The 21,795-nt window shown below is 40.1% G+C and overlaps 2 protein-coding genes across 2 annotated transcripts; both read right to left on the reverse strand.

Annotated features, from left to right (window-relative positions):
- Positions 1 to 72: 72 nt before the first annotated feature.
- On the reverse strand, positions 73 to 14,632 carry LOC134870187 (CTTNBP2 N-terminal-like protein). Its single transcript, XM_063892262.1, is given in 7 exon segments — positions 73 to 1,422; positions 1,425 to 2,544; positions 3,819 to 3,926; positions 4,641 to 4,892; positions 12,423 to 12,530; positions 12,963 to 13,071; positions 14,531 to 14,632. Coding segments are annotated over 6 exon segments (1,812 nt in total). The 5' UTR covers positions 13,014 to 13,071; positions 14,531 to 14,632; the 3' UTR covers positions 73 to 1,249.
- Positions 14,633 to 16,098: 1,466 nt separating this feature from the next.
- On the reverse strand, positions 16,099 to 21,067 carry LOC134870197 (cytochrome P450 3A40-like). The gene is made up of 13 exons (XM_063892274.1): positions 20,930 to 21,067; positions 19,575 to 19,668; positions 19,442 to 19,494; positions 19,240 to 19,339; positions 18,902 to 19,015; positions 18,697 to 18,785; positions 18,403 to 18,551; positions 18,186 to 18,313; positions 17,983 to 18,058; positions 17,594 to 17,754; positions 17,276 to 17,502; positions 17,018 to 17,180; positions 16,099 to 16,908 (listed from the first exon to the last, which is right to left on the reverse strand). The coding sequence occupies exons 1-13, from the start codon at positions 20,998 to 21,000 to the stop codon at positions 16,807 to 16,809; spliced, it is 1,527 nt and encodes a 508-aa protein (XP_063748344.1). The 5' UTR covers positions 21,001 to 21,067; the 3' UTR covers positions 16,099 to 16,806.
- Positions 21,068 to 21,795: the final 728 nt, after the last annotated feature.

The raw sequence follows: 21,795 nt of genomic DNA on the forward strand, positions 1-21,795 counted from the left end.
GGATAGATTGTTTGTTTTTTTGCATAACCTATTAATCAAGATTAATTACAGAAACACTTTGAAACACTTCGCTTTAAGGCATTGTCAATTTATTTATTAACAGCACTGGATGATGCAAGTGTTCATGATATGTGTATTTATAGAGAGAGCTGATCCCCCTCGCAGACAAACAGTGTATCAATCTACAGCTTTAAATTGATTAATTGAAACAATAACTTTCAATAAGTTTTTGATTTTAAATCCCGTAAACCTAAAGGGTACATCGTAGTGCTGTTAGGAAAAGACAACACAGTGAATTAGATAATATAAAAACAGTAGCAAGATACAAACCTTTAGTCCCTACAATGTTCTCGATGGAAAAAGGGTATCGCATAATTGTGACTTCATGGTTTGGGTGAAGAAGGCATTACCTTCCCTGAATATAAAAATGAATTGTAGAATTACAATATATTATAGTGATGTAGTACAAAGTGTGTTCTCCCTTTTTAAGATTCAGTGTATCCATGACTAATGCAATAGAAAAACAGCACATGCATGTGATGTTAATCAAAATAAACTTTAAACTATTTACAGTATAGTAGTGTTTTCATGGACAGATATCCGTAGGTATCCAGGAACTGCATAAAGATTCATTGGAAAAACATTTAAAAACTACTCACTAGTTTACTGTGTAATGGTGATATCTAAACATTCGCGATATTCTACATCCATATAGGTTAGCCCTCCTACTTGCTATACAGTGTTGCTTCTGACTAAAGTCTTGGCTTTTTTGATTCTAAAATGACTGGTAATTTGAGCGATAAAACAAAAGAAAAGGAATGTTTTTACGTTGAAACCTCTTTAACGTGTCTTTCTTTAAAACCAAACAGGTCTTTAGCTTGTTCTCTTTATACATATGATTTCTAAACACCCTTATTATAGGGTGAAGGTGGAAAATAGAAAGATAAATATTTTCATTCTAAAACTTTAAACTTACAAAAAAAATCTATATATAGAAATAAAGTCAGGAATGGTAATAGAAATATGAATTAGATATTTTTAAAAATCATAATAAACTACATTTTAAATAGTCAAATAGTTCTTTTTTCTCTCAGGGTGAGCATCTTCCAGAACCAGTCCAGCTCTGAAGTGTCTCTACTACTGATTTACTGTGCTATGAAGAGCGTAGAAGGGTTGATAAAGGTGAACATTACAGTAACTGTTGATTTAGGCCTAACTCTTTTACAAGTAAGTTTGTAGAATCTGGCTGTTAGCTCGAAGATAAAAGCAGGTCAGGCTCCTTGGCTCCTTCCTGCCCGCTGTTGCTGTGTCCACAGTTCCCCGTCAGCTCGGGAAAGAGGCTGGTCCGGGCTGAGTGAATTGGAGAACCTGGAGTTGGACTCATGCCTGGCTTCTTGGGAGGGATGGGAGGAGGATGGGTCTCTCTGAGCGAGGAGTGAGGGGGGAGCGGATGCCTGGAGATAGAGGCCCTGAAGAGGGAGACCTGCCACCAGGAGGAGATGTTGCTAGATTGCGGTAGTCTGTACCAAAAGGGGAGCTGCTGATAGGGGCCAGCTTGACGCCGGCCTGCTGGCTGGTGAAGCGGGACAGCACCTGAGTGACGGTGTTGCGGGCAAGCTGCTTTGCTGAGCTGTGCTCTAGTGGGGGAGGGATAGAAGTGGTAGTGGGGGAGAGGTCTCTCGGGGAAAGAGGGCCTCCATGCTGCTGATGCTCCAGCTCAGCCTGGCTCTGGAACTTGTGCCTAGCGGCGTGGAATCGCTGGTTGACACTGGCCTGGTAGGAGGACTGATGGAAGCCTGGGCTGCCCAGACGCTTGGCAAGAATGGGGGAGGAAATAGGGGAAGAAGAGAGGGATGAGGAGGCTGTGCTGGAGGGAGAGTGAGGATGAGGGTGAGTGGGAAGAGGGGAATGCAAAAGTGCTCCACCCCCATTCTCTACCACTCCTCCATTCTCTGCTCCTCTCCCCTCCTGTGCTGGCTCCGTCTCTTTTTGAGTGTGATGCCCATTGACCTTTGACACCGAGGAGGATTTAGGAGTGACAGTTATCTTTCCGTCCGGCTCAGTCTGAACAGAAGTGGACACCAACATCATATTGGAAAGGGATTCTTTCACCTCTGTCTCAGCCTGCTTTGCTTGTTCTTTACCCCCTCCAGTTTCAGCCAACCTCTTCCTCAACTCCTCCAACTGTCTCTCGAGCTCCCTACTCCTCTCCTCCTCTTTGCTGATCCTTGCCTTCATCTGCTCTCGCTCTGTGTTAAACTCAGTTAGCTGACTCTCAGACCTGGCCTCTAGCTCGACTGTCCTGCTCTTCTCATCTTCAAGAACCCCACGGAGCTTCTCCATGGCACTGGACTCCTCTTGGAGTAAGGAGCAAAGCTGGGAGACCTTCTGAGCCTCCTCCTGTGCCTGGCTGTTGGCTTTCTGGAGCTCCAGCGTCAGGGTTGAGGAGATCTGTTGCTGCTGGGACAGTGACTCCTCCACCTGGCTCGCTGCCTGGGCTTGTTGCTGCTCTAACTTCCGCACAGTTGCACACTCCACTTCCAACTAGAAAGAGAAGCAGAGAGATGAAAGAATGAAAGAAGGCGAGGCAGCTTTTCCACATTTGACCACAAGGAGGCAAAAGAACACAGCTTTGTTCCATTGGATCCAACACAGGAAGAAAAAAAAACACTTCACTTTTAAACATTTTGATAGGTATTTTGCATTTAACACATTACAAATACAAACTATGATGAGTTTTTAATTAGATTAGAATGTATTTTTTGTTTATTTTTAAAAGGAACTTATCTACTGCAAGTGGAATCCCACTATTTTTATATAAGTTTACCATGATGCCAAAAGCATTTATGATACTTGCTCTAGTGACTCCATCATTTAATTTAAAAAGATCATTTGAAATACATTAAATGGTATAAACTATGTAAAATGTATACCTTATTAGACCCAATGCATATTACAAGTGGCTAAATGACCATTTCTCTGTCGGCTTTCTAGTCCTATTACACTATTGTCTAATAAACTTCAATTGAATTTGTTACACCTTCATCACTTAGGATTAAGGAAAAGGGATGTAGGACAGTTTGCGTTGTTTTAGAGTCAGAAGAGAAACAGAAAGAAGTAATTGGTCATGTTTTGCCATGTTAAATAATGATTTGCCTGGTAGGCATGTTTATGGAAAGTTGAGTTTGCTGTGAGGTCATTAGACGGTGACGGGGCGGCTCAACGCTTTGATGAGTTATCGATGGAAAGGAGAGGTGATGAAACACATACACAAAAAAAACAACACAGTCAGGACAGCCGGAGGAAGACTGGGAGACACTCAGGAACTGTTTCTTACATAAAGCCCCTGTATGAAGTTTGTATAGTGGCTGATTGTGTGCTCACAGTATGTGTGCGCCAGCTGACCTTGCATTAGACATGGACATCCATTATCTCAGGTTTCCTGAGGCCATAAAGCCACATGGCTGCTGGACAACTAAACAATGGCCTCTTCCTCCTCTCTTTCCTTTGAAACAGTACTGTACTGGTGCATAAAAGGTGCCTGCGTGTGTTGTTACTTTATCGAGCCAAGCCCTTTCCACCCTACTGAGTTACACATTAAACTGTACTGATGATACCCTTCTCAGTTTCTTGGTTTTACTCTGAAGGACGCTGTGCAAACAGGCAGAGGAGAGGGACAGAGAAGAAGAACAAAGTGGGAAAGGAAAAACATATTGAACCAGATGTAAATTGTGATGCCCGGTTATTGCTCAGGCTTTACCAAACCTAAACACCTACACTCTACACACAGACTGCAGGTGTCTTTTACACAGTCATACCTGTTGCAGCAGTTTGTCTCTTTCTGTCCGCAGCATGAAGGTGAAATCATCACTCTGCTCTGACTCCTGGGCCCGCCGTCGTTTCTCCTCTTCCAGATCAGCTATCATCTATCAAACAGTGGAAAAAATTAAATCCCATGACATGCAGACAGGTTTCTTGTTGGAGGATTCAGTGCACGCATTCAACAATAAATAATGTTGTTGTTTCTTATAACAGGATCCCGCTGCACACAGTGTTAAATGCAATACAACTATACAAATAATTAGAAGCAAAGATGATGGTTAAGGCTAGATTGGGCCGATAGTGTTATTTTTATCAATAATAAATAACGATATGACTGCAACAATAAAGAAACAGTCCACATGGCAGAAGCATTTCAGGTTTTCATCTGCCAGGGTTAGATCAAATAATTTTCCATCTAATGTTGCTGTGAAAGATGTCCACCGACTAAACAGCCTGCATAGCAGAACCTCTTCTTCTTACTAGGTTTTGTCAGTGTGATCACATTTATAAAGTTAACTGATCAGAGTCATCAGGTTGATATTTATGAGCTCTACTTCGATAAAGCTCCATACCCTCCCCTCTAAGCTCTGGATTCAGATGTTGCCTATTTGCCTCACTCCCCCAAGCCAAGTCCATGGGAAAAACATGTAGACAAATAGATAAATGCATTCATACACACAACAAGCCTTTGTGAGCCCCAGTGTGACAACAGTTGGGAACTCTGATGGCTGCAGCATCGTCGTGACACGCAAATCTGAATTGAAGACTATGAGCTATAGAACTCACTGAATGTGTGGTTTCATGACTGTATTACTCACCCTCCTGTGTCTTCTCTCAGCTGCAGCCAGCTGTCCCATCATCCTCTCCTGCATCCTCTTGCAGTGAGCCATGACAAGTTTAAGCACAGCCAGAGGGTTGGGGCCCACCGCCCGGCCCTGCATGTGTCCCTGAGGCTGGGTGAGCGTGTTTTGGCGCTCATCTGACTCGCTGTCCCGCTGCAGGGCCAGGAATGGGTCGCTGAGGTCATACTGGCCATAACGCTGTTGGACGAAAGCATCTCTTTGCTGAGCCTAGATACACACAAACATAAAGCACACATGTCATTGTACTGTTAGGCTGTTCCATTAGCAGCAGGTGCTGGATTAGATCAAGGCAAGAGCAGCTGTGTCTAGCGACTAAGAAGAAAAAGTGAAAAAGTTTGTATAAATAAGGTCTCATTTCTACAATGCAGCACCGGAAAATGTGTTAAGAAGAAAACATGAGGCCTAACAGCCAAGATAAACACAAAGTAACTCATCATAAACTGTGTGAATGTTGGAGATAGACTGACTTTTAGGAACTTAATGTATCATATCGCCTTCAAACATTGTCTCATAAGTAAATGTGTTTCTGTGTGTACAGGAAATCTGCGAGAAGTGATGTTAGTGTGATTGTCAGCATGAGCACAAGCAGATGGTCTTTCCCCTCAACCCAAACACAAAGAGGTGAGGCGCGCCTGTCCAACCCCCACCAGGGGCAGATGTTAACTCCTCCCCAGGGATGCAGGGGTGAAGGACCGGGCCATTAAATAAGACACACACACACAGAGCTATTTTTAATTAGAGCATCATATAATAAAAGACAGCAGCACTTTTTGGGTGTTACAAGGAAATGTTGAGGGAGAAAAACATTGCAGGCAAATAAAGTAGTGTCCATTAACCATACACTGTGCCAGCTTGTTTGAGAAAAACATGCTAAAATGACAAGTGACACGTGATAGGTCCTGGTTGACCTCACTACGTGTCTCCCTAATACATCATCGAGAGGTCTCATTAACGACATACAGTGAGTAGGTTTGATTTCTAGAGGCATGCAGGGTCAGCTGGCGGCATGAGTGATGTCAGCACAAGCCACAGAGTTTACACCACGTGCCTTCGGGACACCCGTCACTCCGGTCCTCTGGCCCCCCTTCATCTCCCTGCCCAAACACGCATGGCACCGCATTCCTCTGCCTGTTTATCACCATTTCTCAGAAAATGCCTCTCTCTACTTCTGCCTCTCTGTCAGTCTTTTTTCTCACACGCTCTGAACAACACAAATACACAGATATACACCCAGAGGGCATCAGTAGGCAGGCTGTATTTGAGGCTCTTTCTCTGGCTGAACAAAGAATGTGACCCTCAGTGAGGAGATTACAGGACTTGAACAAAGACGCTGTCTCAATGGCTTGAGTCTTAGGCATTGTCTCCATGTCTGACCCAGAAGGCTTCAGTGTGCATGTTAGGATTGGTAGGCATGTGTGTGTGGTATTTCTGTCTCTTTTTGCACTTTATGTCAATCTATATGGGTGAGCATGTTTACCTGTGGCTGTGTGCATGTGTTTAGTGCTGGACTTTGAAAGTAAAACTGCAGCTTCTTTGTTAAATGGCTGTTTAAACAGACCATTAAGGGCAGCCTAAGATTGGATGGCCTGTGTGTGCGTGTGGTAGTGTGTGTATTGGAGGCAGTCTTAGCCTAGGGTCTGGTCTCCCATGGTTTTCCCGGGATAGTTTGGATCATAATGACAGAGTGTGCCTTCCTTTATGAGAGGGCACAACAAGCAAACCCTCTCTGCTGTAAGGCTGAGCTGGAACTACTGATGACAAATGTCTCCACAACTATGGGTGGGAAGGATTAAATGACATGCTGTTAGTTACTGTTTCATGATCAATAATTCTGTTTTCGAATTCACATCCAAGAATTCCTCTCAAATGTCATGCCATGTGAGAGCTATGGAAAGTGGTGTGCTACAGCTTGTTTGAGCATTGCCCTCTTCAACAGCTTGTATTCCCTAATGCTTTCTCGCAGCTGTAACTACGTATGAAAGACAACCTGATGCTTTTCACCTGGAAAGATTCTGTTAGTCAGTTACCTACAGCCTCAGGATACAATCATCTCTTGTGTGAGCTGAAAAGAACCAGGGAGTCCGGTTTCCTTAGAGATCCTCTATAATGGCAGTCAGACAATGAAGGCAGCAACTCTGAATGGTACATCTCCTGTTACAAATGTACAGTTTGGCCCTTAATCTGCATTTGCATTCAACATTTGCATGAATTTGATGCATGCACATATCTGAATGAGCATACTGCTTGCATTTGTTTGCACACCATGCTGCATAAAGTACTTTGCATAATCGGCTGTCTCCAGGGTAACATCTTTAATCCTGAAGCTTTGTAGAGGGGGTTTATAGAAAAAGTATGCAGTGAATTAGTTCCTCTATACTGTAAAAGTGAGACACTCTGAGACAAAAGGACAGCAGGACCAGACCTGTCAAATATGAAACTTAAGGCGTGTGCTAGTGTTTTCGTAAGAGGACAATACACTGGGATGCTCCAACAGTTTACCTTTATTACTTTGTCTTTTATTGATTTATATTATGTTGTATTCATTTATCAAGAATCTTGATTTTCAACCTGCAGTACAAGAGAAGCACACTGTCATGTATTTTTCTAAGACTATAACAGGAAACAGGCTATAATGTGAAGAAAAGAATGTGGAGAACAAAAGATGACACTAGTTCAGCAGCTGCAGACTCTTTAGTGTTGGATCCACTTCAGATTTATGTCTCTGGACTCAGTGTTTTCTTGAATGAGGAAGTAAGATGTTAGCGGTGCAGTTTTTCTCCTGGGGAGAGGACATCTACTCTGCTCTACTTAATAGTGGAAAAGGACATTTAGTCAATGGACCACTTGTCAGCCGTGCTGAATAACAGGCCTTGGCAGGTGAGCGGTATCAATCCACTGGCAGTCACATCTGATTTAACAGAGCTGGTGAGGCTGCAAACTCAAACACACACAAAGGGCTCTGACCCCATTTTGTTGGTTCTGGTCATTATAGCGCCAACAGTCTCGGAAAACTCGTAAAAATTAGAAATGGGAAGCGACACGGAGTCCATGAGTACAGACAGAATAAAAGCTAATGCTTGTAGTGTGTTACCTATTAGGGCCTCATAAGATGGAATTCAGTCATTTAACTTCTTGAATAAGGACAAGCTGTACAAAACTAAACGGCATGCTTTGAAGTATTTGTATAAGGCAACAGATGAGAAAATGACAAAAATACGTTTAAGAAATGAAATAAAAACATATTATATACCAACCCACCAGTGTGCAAGCCTTGTTTAGGTTGAGCATTTAAAAAGGAAAAATTGATGTGACACACTGATGACCAGCCACTAAGGACAACATTATCATTAGCTACACAACACTGACAGAACAACAGTATGTAGTATTGTCTTGCGACAACACATATTGCGAATGTACTGACTTAAAGATAAATTAATGGACATTTGGCTACATGCAGGCATAGAAAATGTACAAGTTAAAACACAAATGTGTGACAATTATGGGCCCTAAAGCCAAAATAATATTTTTCTTGAGGCCTAAAGAGAAGCGATAGTGCTAGACAGTTTGGTGATAAATACACCTTACACCTTTCACATTGAACATAGTCATTTAAAAAGTATTTATTAGTAGAGCCTTATTTCCTTATCTCTTCAGATAAGCACATACTCAAATCAACTTAGAGCAGTTATATGTGTCCTTAAAACGAGCAGGTACTGTTGTACTGACAATAGAGTAACAGTACCAGGTCATACAGAATGTCCTGTATACATGAGCCAATAGCAGTACATAAAATACATACTTTTTTTGGATTGTATTATTTTTCTAAAAGAGATTTCAAATGTGTACCATTTTTAAGAAAGTTCACTTTAAGGAAAGAGTAAGGAATATCAGTTTGAAAAAGAAGAACATGGTGTCTCATGCAACTATCGCAGAGAACAAAACATAGTTACAGATAGAAAGAGAACATCAGGGGAAAACAATGTTTTTGTACTGAAAGGGGCTTTTTTCACATATTTACCATAACGGACAAAAACATGGGCCCCAGATACAATAGCTTCAATTTGTACAGGGGGCCTGCCCCAGTGACATACTTGTAAAACACACTAAACAAAAGGAAGAAAAATAAAACAGAGCAAGAAACAGAGACAAGAGAGAGAAAAAGAGTGATGTTTTTTAAAGTTTGTGCTTCTTAAAGCGTAAGCTAAGGTGTGTGCTTAAGGCTTTGGCTGCATCCTCCACACCTCCCACCCACACATTTACCACAGACAGCACTAAGATAACTGGGAAGATGCCAAACCAAACCTTACTTCACTTTATGGGCTGTGCAAGAAGACAACTTCCAAGTAATGATTAACTGCCCCAATTGCTATCATCAGTGGTTAGTGAGAGGAAAATGGGAGCAGGTGCTCTTGCACTTTGGTCAGACAATGCGTTAAGAGAAGCATATCGTTAGGGTGGAACAAGGAAGTCCTCCTCAACTGAGTCAAAAATTAATCTGATTTATGTTACAAATTGCAAGTACAAACGGCATTGAGAAAGCAGTGATTTTTCTTATCTATGACTGACCACTTTTATCACCACTCTATTTGTAGCAGGCAAATACTCTCAAGCTCAGTGCAAATAGCGGCTTAGGGTGGAGCTCGATACCATAAAAGATATGATCCTTATTTTGAGCTGGGTCAAGGGATAAGAGAGGCTGCCATAAAAATACATATTAAGGGAAACAGAACCCAATCCATTGCTCTCATGGACTGATTGCTGATGTAAATTAAGTGTGTGATGTGCTATGTGCAGGTTTGAACCTGATCTTAACAACAAAAGCAACAGAATAAAAGAAAGTTTGATTAGTGATGTCAGCATATTCAGGTCAGGAAGCTTTATTCTTTATAGGCCTGAGGCAGATGATGTGGAAGCACTTCACTGTCATCATAGACTAGTGTGCATTACAGTCTTATAATAGCCAATGCTATGCTTTTAAGGGCACCCTCTCTGTGATTTCTGCTCTTTTTATCATATTTCCCCCTTAGCAACTCTAAAACATGTCCTATTTAGGGAGTGATTTTTGTACAGGAACAGAATCTTATCTGAACAGCAAACTCTAACCAGGCCCTATTGTTTTATGTAGTCAGGAAATCATGTCAGCCTGCAAAAATAGACAAAGCATTTTAGGATTACAGGATATGACATCATATGGAAAACAAGACCGGCCCTGTTCAACATGACTGCAACATTTTAACCAAAACAAAAGCAGTTTAATACATTGTCAAGAAGCCATATTTGTTTCACAGCCACAGGTTCTCAAGTTGAAACTGGAGACATATTTCGATATTAGTGTCACAAGTTGGTTCCTCTCTGTGTTTATTTTGCACCTCGAAAGTCTTGCATAACAATAAAGACAGACTGACTGTAAAGCTCCACCACTGAGAATTTAAAAAAGCAGGTGCAGGTCTGTTTTCATTTCTCAAAAACGATCATTCCTTTGAGCTACTGGAACATTCTCTATGTTGGATTAATGCCATGCATGCCTGACAGAGCAAAAAATAAGTTCCAGCATAGATATAGAAAATCATCAACTCAAAAGACATGCCACACCTGTAGGACTGCACGACCTGTTTCTGGTGTCATGTTTTCAGGAATGTACCCTGCAAGTAAAACTGCTACTCTGTCTCCTTCATTATGAGAACTAAAAATGGTACAATCATGAATCTGTAGAGACATGTCCCAAAGGTGACGCCACCATAACAGTAAGCAAACACTGATGCAGATTCAAGGTTTTAGAGTTGTGTAAAGGAAGGGTTAAAAAGGCTTCTGAATGTGGTGGTCCCTAGCAATCTAAAAGAATCCCAAGTACTTGCTGCTGGCAAGAGAAAACATTTGTTGGAGAAAGAGTGTCGAGAATTTAAGTGCTCTTTTAGCTGTCCTCAAGTTAACATTATTTACACACACCGATTGTGATAAATGCAGCATTTTAGCTGGCAATGCCAGAAGAGAGATATAGATAGAACAAAACACCATGGCATATCAAGATTTAGTAAAAAGTCAAGGTTGGAAATGAAAATCAGGAAAGACACATTACAAATAGACCTTCTGGCTGGCAAATCAATTCACAGTCAAACAGAGCTCAATATTGGACACATTAGTCTACTATCAACCCCTGAAACTCTCCTCTGTAGCCCCATGGTTACACACAATCTGACCTAACTTCGACCAGTCAGTTAAACTGTAGTACAAGCCCCCAGTGGAAACAAGGGAAGTCAGTGATTTGAGCCTACAACTCTTTACATCTTCTCCATAATAAACACTGCAGCCTCTAACTGGCCCACCAGAGACCCCCAGAGCATATGTGAGAGAGTGAGTGGGCAGATAGGCCACGGGTCATGTTAAAGATGAAAGACCCCCCATAATGTCGCTGTGTGTGAGGAAGAGAGAAGGAGGGATGGAGGAAGAGGGCAAAAAGCAGTTAGAGATATAGAAAGATTAGTAAGTACAGACAGCAAGGCGACTGTACATTTGTCCTAAGGGGAGCTTATGTGCATGTGCGTAGCGTTTAGGACAAACCCTGCCTGCATCAGATCTGGACAATTGCCATCTAAGATGACTCTGGGCTGGTAATGTAAGATTGGCTTCCCTTCAAGCCCAGGCACGAAAATTCTTTCATGATTACAGCCTAACTTGCTTGTTAGATAAACTTCCCTATCAAGGCCGGTTCATTAGGACTAGACAGTCAGGGTTGGTACTCACAGCCTGAATCACTATGTCAGACAATGAGTCAAGCATTCAGATACTAAGCAGCTTCATCCGAGCATGGAGCAGCTGCAGGGATCATGAGTGTGAAAAGCAGCCAGGGGCATGGGGAGAGCCAATCAGACTAGACTCAAACACTGCAAAGCATTGTAGCTGAAGGAAAGCTTTGCCCTTTCACTTGAATATGAATGAATGAGCTGCACAAAACTGGGGATTTATAATGTGTTGTTTAGTGTCTAAGGTGCTTTCAAAATGTGTAATGGGATGATTTAAGCTTTCCAAGTGGACAATTAACCTCAAAACATTTTGAGATTGTTTGAGATGCACATATTAAGCATACCATTTTTTGCAAATTCTACAACACTACTGCAAAGACAAGACATCGTCTTAGTCTTAGTCTGAGTATGAAACACAGTTGGATGCAGCTGATTTGTCAGAGAAAGCATGCTAACAAGTTTTTGAGGTATGTACCCAAACAGAGGTGCCAAACAGCCTGCAAAGTCGTTCTCTTTGGCCGAGGGCAATTATTGTTTCAGTTCAGCAGCAATGGGAATTTCCCAGTTTGAAAGAAATCTGAAAAGATGTTGTTAGTTAAGATACAAACTGTTGACGCATAGAGTTCTGAATAGTGCCTGAATTGAAAGAGACTGATGAAAATGAGAAATGTAGACTACATCCTGTCTAAAGCAGTAATAATGTTAGTGAACTGGTGGAATAAAGGCCAGGGAAACCAGAATGACTCCTGCACCATTGTCTTTACTAGCTCTGTTTCCTTAGTTTCCTGTTTACACATCCCCTCCCTGCTAGCACACATTCTTTTTGGGGGGTGTAATGCTGACAGGTTAATTTTAGTGTAAAGGCAAGCAAAAGAGCGTGTTTTTTTAATAGGTTGCTAGGACGGCTTTCATATTGTTTTTCAGCTTTTATTACGTATGACTGCTCCCCAATGCATGTGATGTGTTCTACGATGTGTATTAAAGTGTCAATACTCACTCTGAGGGCATGTATGACCACATCCTGGGCCTCCAGCTCTCCCTCCAGGACACTGAGGAGAGTCAGCAGCTCCCCTCTGCTTAGAGCCTCCACATTCATCTTCTCATCCTGAGGACACAGAAGGAGTTAGATTTAAATGATGTAAAAAAAAATACTCCAACTGCTTAATCTTTTATTTTTTTTATCAAATAAAGGAATCAAATTTACTTCAAATACAATCAAAATGATCTACCAAGTGAGGTAAAATCTGTCTGGCTGTTTTTAAAGGATTTATTTGAAGCAGTGCACTTGTGCTTGCGTTAGTGACTTTTCTGAGAGTATTTTGTCAGTGAGTCGCACAGAGCTGGTATAGGATGGGATCTGGGGTCCAATCTGTGGCCTCTCTGTGTTGTGCCCAGGGTTATAAACAGGAAGTCATTAGCATATCTGCATCTTAAGTCGCTGAGGGTCTGAGGACAGTTGCTGTATTCGGTCCCCATTGTAAAGTTTGTTTTTGTTTTAAGGTGAATGAGATGTTTGAAACATGTTATTGGCACACACGTTTAAGGTATTAGCCATCCCAGACTCCATCCACTGTGTCCTGTGATTCATCAGCTAGGTCCAGTCATAGTCAAAGGGCCATAACACACCTCACACAGCTGATGTCATCCTTAAAATTAAGAGAAAGACAAAACGTAGTTGACTTCATTGTTGTTGAAGATGCTTTTAGGTTATCATCAGTGCCTCATAATGGTCGGCTGCTTCTCAGAGTGTTAATTATGTGTTTGACAAAATACAAGCAAGCTGGGAAGACAGATAACCATTAATTGACCCTTATGCCCCTGCTTTTGTCATGTTTTTCCACTCATTTGTTCAGATATTAACTTGAATTTGCCCCTCGTCAGTACCAAAAGTTAAAGCAACTGTCTTCATCCTCCCTTTGAACAAACTTCCCCTCTTCTCCAATAGAGAATGTTGGCTACTGTTTACTTTCTTGCTGCAGCATTCAAATACCTCGGTGCATTCTGTGGCTCACCACACATTCAAAGCAAAGCAACACACACGCACACACAAGGATATAAGAGTGTGTTTGAGCTGTTGGCTGTCAAGGCAAAACTCTCTATGTGTCACCCGATATCTGTAAATCAGTGCCCATGGAAAATAATTTCTACATTCCTGGGATGCCCACACCATGGGAAGTATCAGTGAAGAGTAAATCCCAGAATCCCACTCTCTAGCCTGCATGGTTTCATATGGAAGAGATGCAGTTTGGCTTTGTGATGAACTCATAACCGCCAAATGTAAACATCTTACAGAATTGCAATGATAATGTTCATTCATGCAAATCCTCAAATTATAATGAATAAGTCTATATAGGACAGCATTAGAGCACATTTGTTTCACTAGTCTGTGGTGATTTCATGCTTGTGTGCACTAGGAGGACACAGTTCACTTTGTTTTCTTTATGGTCATCTTTTCTCTCAGTAGTACACAAAGCCTAGATTAAACTTCATTTATCCTGGCTCATTAACCAGGAAGGATCTGTGCTCAATCTGCACGACAGACTGCTCAGTGTGTTCAATCCAAAATAAGCAATACATGATCGCAGCGGTTGCTCAGGAACAGCAGAGGATCCACCTGCCGTCTTAGGCCTTTGTCTGTGCACAAGGGACTGTCATTACTTCCCGTGCTGGAAACATTAACTTCAATTGCAAAGTGTCATAGACATCACAAAAACAACACATTAGCTATCATTTATATAGATTGCCCGATGATGGTAAAATCAATAGTGCATCAATATTACTGAAGTCCTCACCCATTAGCCTGAAAATGAACTCAACAAGAACCCTGGTTCTCTGCGATTGTTGCTATTGTCTGTCTTTCTAAATGTACTTTAGCAATATATATTTTTTAGCGCAAAGTTCTGAATAGTTGGCGGCTGTAAAGTTTTAATTAAACCAGAAATGGCAAAGCACCATGCACTACTAGCACATAGGTTGGGTCAAAAACCTGTCTATGGACTTTTGAATTTTTACCTTTATTTGACTCAAAAAAGCCCGACTAAATTAAAGACTTAATTTGTGGAAGCCATGTAGCAAATACTCCCAAAACCTTCCTTGTAAACATACCTTGATGCGCTCAGTTCTGACCGCATTAATTGTTCTCCAAATCCAAAAAGGAGGCTCCACAGCAACATGAATCAAGACAGTCCACTGTCAGCGCTGCAGCTCTGAGGCGAGTGCAAACAACAGACGTTCAACGACGAGGCCGCCAGCCAATCACAGTGGCATAGTGTAACAATCAGACCAATGGCTGGCTGTCATTTCGCTAAGGGGCGGGGATTGGGGCGTCCCTGATTCTCTAGGATAAACCTCTTTGTTTCGGACGTCCAGTGTTGATTTCTACACATTACTGTTTCTTAGTATCACTTTGTTCACGTGTGGTAGATTTAGTCTAATCATGGCATACTAAAGGTGTATGTTTAGTAGTTAGGATAGTAAATTCTTAGTGACAATACTATGAGTTTGGCCCAACTGATTGTTCTGTAATCAAAACATACAATAACATATGCAAATGATTATGAATGAAAATAAAGAATGCTCCTGCACACAGACAATCCTGAGATACTACGGGGATGTAATGCACAGGTTATTTCTAAAAATGCACGTAAATATGGACGCCTCGTGTGAGGAGAGAGGACTTGCATCGTCTCTCTCTGTTTTACCGCCCCCTAACGGCCAGATTAAAGCATTACAATCTTAACTAAACCTAATTTCTGTAAACCTATGTTCTATTCATACATTTAAAATAATACTAAAAAATAAAGTTTAATAACAATAAAGTTCTAAAGTTTTATTTGTGTTGATGTGTGTCCATTTCTGTGACAGTAATCTTACACATCTACCACATTTAAAACCCAAATATAAAATAGTGTAGAAGTAAGGGCTGGTTTTGCCCGACAATATGGGAGTGTCAGGTCGGGATACAGCCCTTGGAAGTGTGTCCTGCCGTTTAAAATAAGCCAGTTATTTAGTGAAACAGGATAGGGAGAGGGTTGATAATGCAGTGTCTAATCTTCCCTAAATACTTCTCTTGTTTTCCTACTACCTTTTTCAGACCGTGTCTTATTGAAAAGAAGGAACCTGATAGACAAGATGTTTTTCTTAAAGGACCTTTTCTAAATTGTGCAAAGTCATTGTTGTTGAAATATTCCCACGTTAGTAAGAGACTGCTGGTACTTACCCATGAGACTCTCATAAGGGTATTTCCCGTCAAAGTTCAGCCTCATGTTCCATATGATTGTTTGTCATATTTCTTCTGATGTAAAGCACTGCAAGACCGGTTTTATGTGCTAAGGTGCCACTGCACTGTACTCTTTCACCTGTATTTCATGGCTTTGTATTTTTCCTTTACTGCTGATGTAACATTACAACACAAATTGCAATGATCTTTACATAACTGCTCATAAAAAAAGGTATCCACATCTGTTAATAAAGTAAATATAGCCCTAAAGTGTAAACAGAGTCAAGTGCAAGTAAAGTCCTGCATTTAAAACATTACTTAAGTTAAGTAATTATTTTGCAAATGTAAGAAGAATCGAAATTGAAAGTACTACTTAATAAGGGCCCTTATGATAGGTACGAATATTACTTCCAAAATAAAGGCTTATAGTTTCCTAAAATAAAACATTACCAAATTAGTTTAAGCATTTTTATTAGATAGATGGAAAAAAATACAAGTACAAATCATATGTGATTGCAAAAATATCAATAATGTGAAAGGGATACAGAATGAGGTCATTATCTGTTGCAATCTCAAACACTGTTTCCTGAGTGAAGCCTACTTAGGAAGCCCTCAGCTCCAACCTCTTAGAAAAGCAGGCAAAGAGCACAGCAAACCAGATAATGCCAACACCATGGAAACAAGCAAAGCTGGATATTTGAGCCTATTTGAACTCTCTACTAGGAGTTTTTGAGATGAAATACAATAGTAATGTTGTTGAACTTGATCATGTTATAAAACTATTTCAAATTAAAAGCAACAGCATTTACATATGAGCATATATAGTGATAACACATTGCAATATAATTCTATAGAATATATATTGTGGCATAGTCCTACTTAGTCATAATGGTGATTACACAATGGTTAATCTGTAATATTCAAGATTTAAAGAAGTTAAAGAATCATATGGTGAGTCAAAATACATAGAAAAACAAGTTATCTGAGTAAATCAAAATGACAAAAACATAAGCAGTTTTTTCTGTTGTAGAACCAACCTTTTTGAGACAAGTTAACATGGTGTTCTGTCAATAAATGGTGTCCTTACATTTGTTATTAATAAACTGTTATGCTGTAGACTGGTTTCGAAAAAGAGAGATAGTTGCTGCAGATAAACTAAGAATTAGCTTGAGGGAGAACCGGCATCGGTTGCTCTGCGCTCCAGCTTCAGTTTGATAGGATTCTTGGGTGTAGTAAATCCATCAACTCCCAGCTCCATTGGAATCTAGGAAAACAAGACAACAATGAACCCCTGTACAAGCTCAAACATGATTGCACATAACCTTACATAAAAACCTTCACTTTGACCACAACCACTGAGAGAGTCTCCTTACATCTGTCTCCTTGCAAGTGACAAAGCTGAAGTTCTGAAGGATCTCTACCAAAGCCAACTTCATCATCAAGAGAGCAAATCGCATGCCAATGCAGTTCCTTGGCCCTGCTCCAAAGGGCAGGAAGGCATATGGATCTATGTTGCCTTTGTTCTCTTTGCTGAACCTAAAAAGAAATGAACAAACATCTTAAGTTTATTAACCAAATTACTAAATTCAGGTCAAATTTGGTCTTAGTCTGCCATCAATCTAGTATTGTACCTTTCAGGTTTGAAGGCCTCAGGCTCTGACCACAAATCAGGGTCACGGTGGAGAGTGTAAATTGGTACCATTATGACAGTTCCTTTAGGGATGGTCACACCATTTATCTCCACGGATGACTTTGACATTCTCTCTAATCGATTAGCAATAGGGTACAGCCTCATCGCCTCATTAATCACCATCTCCAGGTATTCCATCTGCATCACAGCTTCATAGGTTGGCCGACCCTGGAGTATAAAGTAGTTGGTAGTAAATGATCAGTTGCTGATTAAATACACATATACAGTATATACAATAAAAAAAAAGTGAACTAGTAACCTTTTCTGGGAAGGTTTCATCAATCTCCTCTTGCAGGATCTTTTGAGTGTGAGGGTGAGTTGCCAGGGTGTAGGCTACAAATCCAAGTGTGCTGCTACTGGTTTCATAGCCGGCAAAGATGAATATCATTGCCTGGGACAGGATCTCGTGATCAGTCAGTCCTGTAAAACAAACACACAATGATCAAACTATTAAAACTCTACTGATAAACATCTCAGCAATGGAGTTAACTGCTTATCCATCTCTTGTTTTGTCTTGTAGCAGAAAAAATACTTAGGGCTGGTGATAGGGTTACAAACTTTATATTTAAAAAGAAAGTGACCCTTCAGACATGACTAAAGAGGAAATTGAAGGAAACTTAATTTAATCCATGTGATTTCTTTGTCTACCTTTGTTGGAGCTTGTATTGTCTTTGTTCTTTGAAGTCTGAGAGTCCACCATCAACTGCATGAAATCCACTCTTTTCTGCAATGCAAAGTAGAAGTACAGTAGAAAGCAAAAATCCTATTTTGTTTTTCCAGTTTGTGTTTTGAGGGAAAGGACACAACATATGAAAAATGGACAGAAACCAACATCAAACAAATGCATATACCTTATGATCCTTATTGCTCCGGTCGGATTTGATAGATGCTAGAAAGTTGTAGAAGAAACTTAACACTTCAGCAGGGAAGAATGACACATCCATCTTTTCAAGAATTCCTCCCAAGAATGGAAACAGAACTGAAAAGAAACATAATTGAAAGATAGTTATTTTTTTGCTCAAGGGGACGAGTTAGACAGTCTGGTTGTACAGCATAACTTTGACATACCGACAAGCACAAGCAAGGGATTCAGGAAGTTGAACTTAACCATTCTCTTGATGTTTGATACAAAAGGATCAGCAGGATGGTTGATGGAATCAATGTCCACACTGAAGGCAGTGCTGGTCACAACATCCATACTGTATGGTCCGAATACACTACAAAAAAAGACCAATATACAAACGTTGGAACAAGCCAAAGGTTATCCCATGTAAATGTTTCAGTTTGGAAATGTTGTTTCTTGGACTTCAAAGGAAAAAGATTTAAAGCAATTGCCCAAATCTCATCAAAAACATTACTCACTCTTTAACATCTATGACTTCTTCCGCCTCTACTTTCTTGTGAAGGCTCTTGATCAGATTACTTGAGTGGTGCAACATTATTGTATACATCTGTGAATTTTTTTTAAAAAATAATTAATGCTTTTCATGTCATAATATAAACAACTGGTGTAAATAATGCACAATGTACATTCAAGATATTTTAAGGGTGCAGTGTGCTTTTTAACCTCTTTCAGGCGCCCGCTGGTGAATGACGGTGAAAGTACACTACGAATCCTCTTCCATTGTTCATCTTCTGCTATTGATACGGCATCACGCAAGGGTCCATTTAGGCCAATATCCTAAACCCAGATCCCACACACACACACACACACACACACACACACACACACACACACACACACACACACACACACACACACACACACACACACACACACACACACACACACACGCACACACACACACACACGCACACACACAAAGCCTTCTTTACATTTTGGTATTTGATTAGTATTGTGGTCTTAACTTAGGAAACACTGGGAACAGTGTGCTTTTTCCTTACCCGTCTGTTAGTGAAGACAGAATAACATTCCTTAACCAAGACTGTTTTGATAATAGCCGTGTCCATTGTAGCGATTATAGGCTGCCTGCCATCGTACAACCTTAAAATAAAATAACAGATATTGTGGAGAGCCAGTTACAGCCTGGAGCATTGCATGACAAATGTATGTTAAGAGATACAGTATTCTTGTACACACACTTACCCCCACATCTTTCCATATTTCTGATAGCATTCTGTGTCAAAATTGTGAACGCCCTGAGGAATATAGAAGTGACAATGTCAAAACCATTATAAGAGGAGTGTAGGCTTAGATCACAAGTTTGAATGCGTCTCACCTTTCTGTACCCCAAAAATGTCCCAATAAAGGGCATAGGTTTGGGTCCACGGATGCCTAGTTTCTTGAAAAGGCCATATGGAGCATATCCATATCTGAGAATTTAAAGCATGATTAGACCACAGACCAAATCCATCTTTCTTTCATATTGCCTTGTGTTATCAGTTTTATCATCAGTAAAAGGAAAATAACCAAGTTCAAATAAATATCTTATTGATAAAGAATATGAACTTGGATTGCAACTTGTTTAATGTTTGTTTTACAAAGACTTGGATTAGTTTGGTTATCACACAGTCACACAACTGAACTGCACTATACTGTACTTACCCACTGTGACATTATGTAGTTTAAACTGAACATTGTTAGCTGAATACCATGAACAAAAATGTTTTTTCAATGCTCTCTTTAAACTCTACCAACAATAAACTTAATTTAGATTGTTGCATATTTTGTTATTTAACTGAATGAAACTTGTTAGCTTGTGCTCCTTACTTATATTAAACAGTAAAGAATAGCAGTATGCTTTACATCTTCAATTATCAAAGCAATAATGTAAAATGATGCAAATGCCTGGTATTAAATTAGCAATTTTATGACACATTTTACAGCCATATATGACTTTACCTCAATAACTAACCACGTTATCTATTATGAGTAATAGTCACATGGTCACAGAAGTGGTCCTAATTTCAGACGGCCAGAGTTTGAATGTGTTATCATTATGGGTTTCCTAATAATTTCTTTACTATAACTGACCTCCTGGACCTGCTGTAGGGTACAGGTCGTAGGTCATAGCATTAAGACAAGGATTTGTTTGACGTTTTATGTACGAACAAAAATCCTGTCACCTTTATATATTTTAGTCGGCTAAATCTTATTTCCATAGCAGATATTTGGACTTGTATGATGTTTTTAAGGAATAATGTATACATTTGTATAAATAAAACCGTTTTAAAACGGAAATATGAAAAGTTTAGCGAGGGCTAAAACTGTTAACTGTATTAAATGTAGTGCCCAATAGAGCTGTAAATCAAAGCTTAATGAGCGCAGTTTCTTGGTTACGCAGCAGGAGTGGGCGTGGGCTCATCTAAAAGCGATCGATTACTTTGTTTTAAATAATATGCAAGTGTTCTACACTCATGGCAATTCTGTTCAGTTCTCCACTGACCGTTTTGCTTCCGAGGAGGCCGTTTCCCCCTGTGCACCAACTTAAACGGCAAGACTCCACTTCACGGTAAAATGTTTTTAGCAAAATAACATTGTGACGTTTACAACATATCTCTTCGGTTGAATTTGTCTGGGAAACCTTTACTTTCAGAAGAAAAATAGAGACAAACCACACATAAATATACTTACACTGCGATTAGGGTTAAGAAAAAGACTATTAAAGTCCAGGTCTCGATGGAAAGATCAGGAAAATACCCCATATTTGCTCCTGCGCACACTTCTGTCGATTGCAGTCACTTCCCACCGTTTAAGAGTTAAAGCCATGTAGGGGCGGGTCCCACATAGTTGGAGAGTCGTCATAACAGAATAGAACTATCACCTACTGAACTTTGAATGGCCATGGCATACTTAATATTACCAGCTTTACATCTTTAAAAAGTGGGTGTTATTTTCAATTGTTTGTGAAAATGATTTAAATCTATCTCAGCACACTTTTTAAAGTGTTATAACAAGTGTTTCTAAAATGTAAAAAAAACAAACAAAACGGATGCATACCTAATCATTCTTGATTCTAAAACCATGCCCAATTAGGTTGACTTTTAGCAAGTAAAACATCTGTTTTACCAGGGTAAAAATGTTAGACCAGTGGTAACAAGGGATTGTAGCAGGCTAAATGCGATCAACAGCAGAAGCAGTATTGTGTTTTGGTATTCAGGTTTGTGGAATTTTAACAAGGGAAAGAAACTGTTCCACATTGTGTTGAAACCATGTCCAACTTTGACTGAACAATAATTATTTTATTCTGGTCAGGTCAAATTGCCTTGAATAAAAATGAGTCAGTCAATGCCAAGGGTTTATTTTTCAAACAAAAGCCGCACTGTCCTCTGAGGAAAGGAATGAAAATAAAGGATGACAATGAAAGACAGAGACATAAGACTTATCAAGTACCCTCCCCAGATATTCCTTTCTGTATGACTTAAAATACACTATCTTGCTTTTACACAGTCCTTTTTCACTGCAGACATTTTCACTTGCCATAAACCAAATGAAGCTAA

The sequence above is a fragment of the Eleginops maclovinus genome, chromosome 1, assembly GCF_036324505.1.
Source record: "Eleginops maclovinus isolate JMC-PN-2008 ecotype Puerto Natales chromosome 1, JC_Emac_rtc_rv5, whole genome shotgun sequence".
Taxonomy (NCBI): domain Eukaryota; kingdom Metazoa; phylum Chordata; class Actinopteri; order Perciformes; family Eleginopidae; genus Eleginops; species Eleginops maclovinus.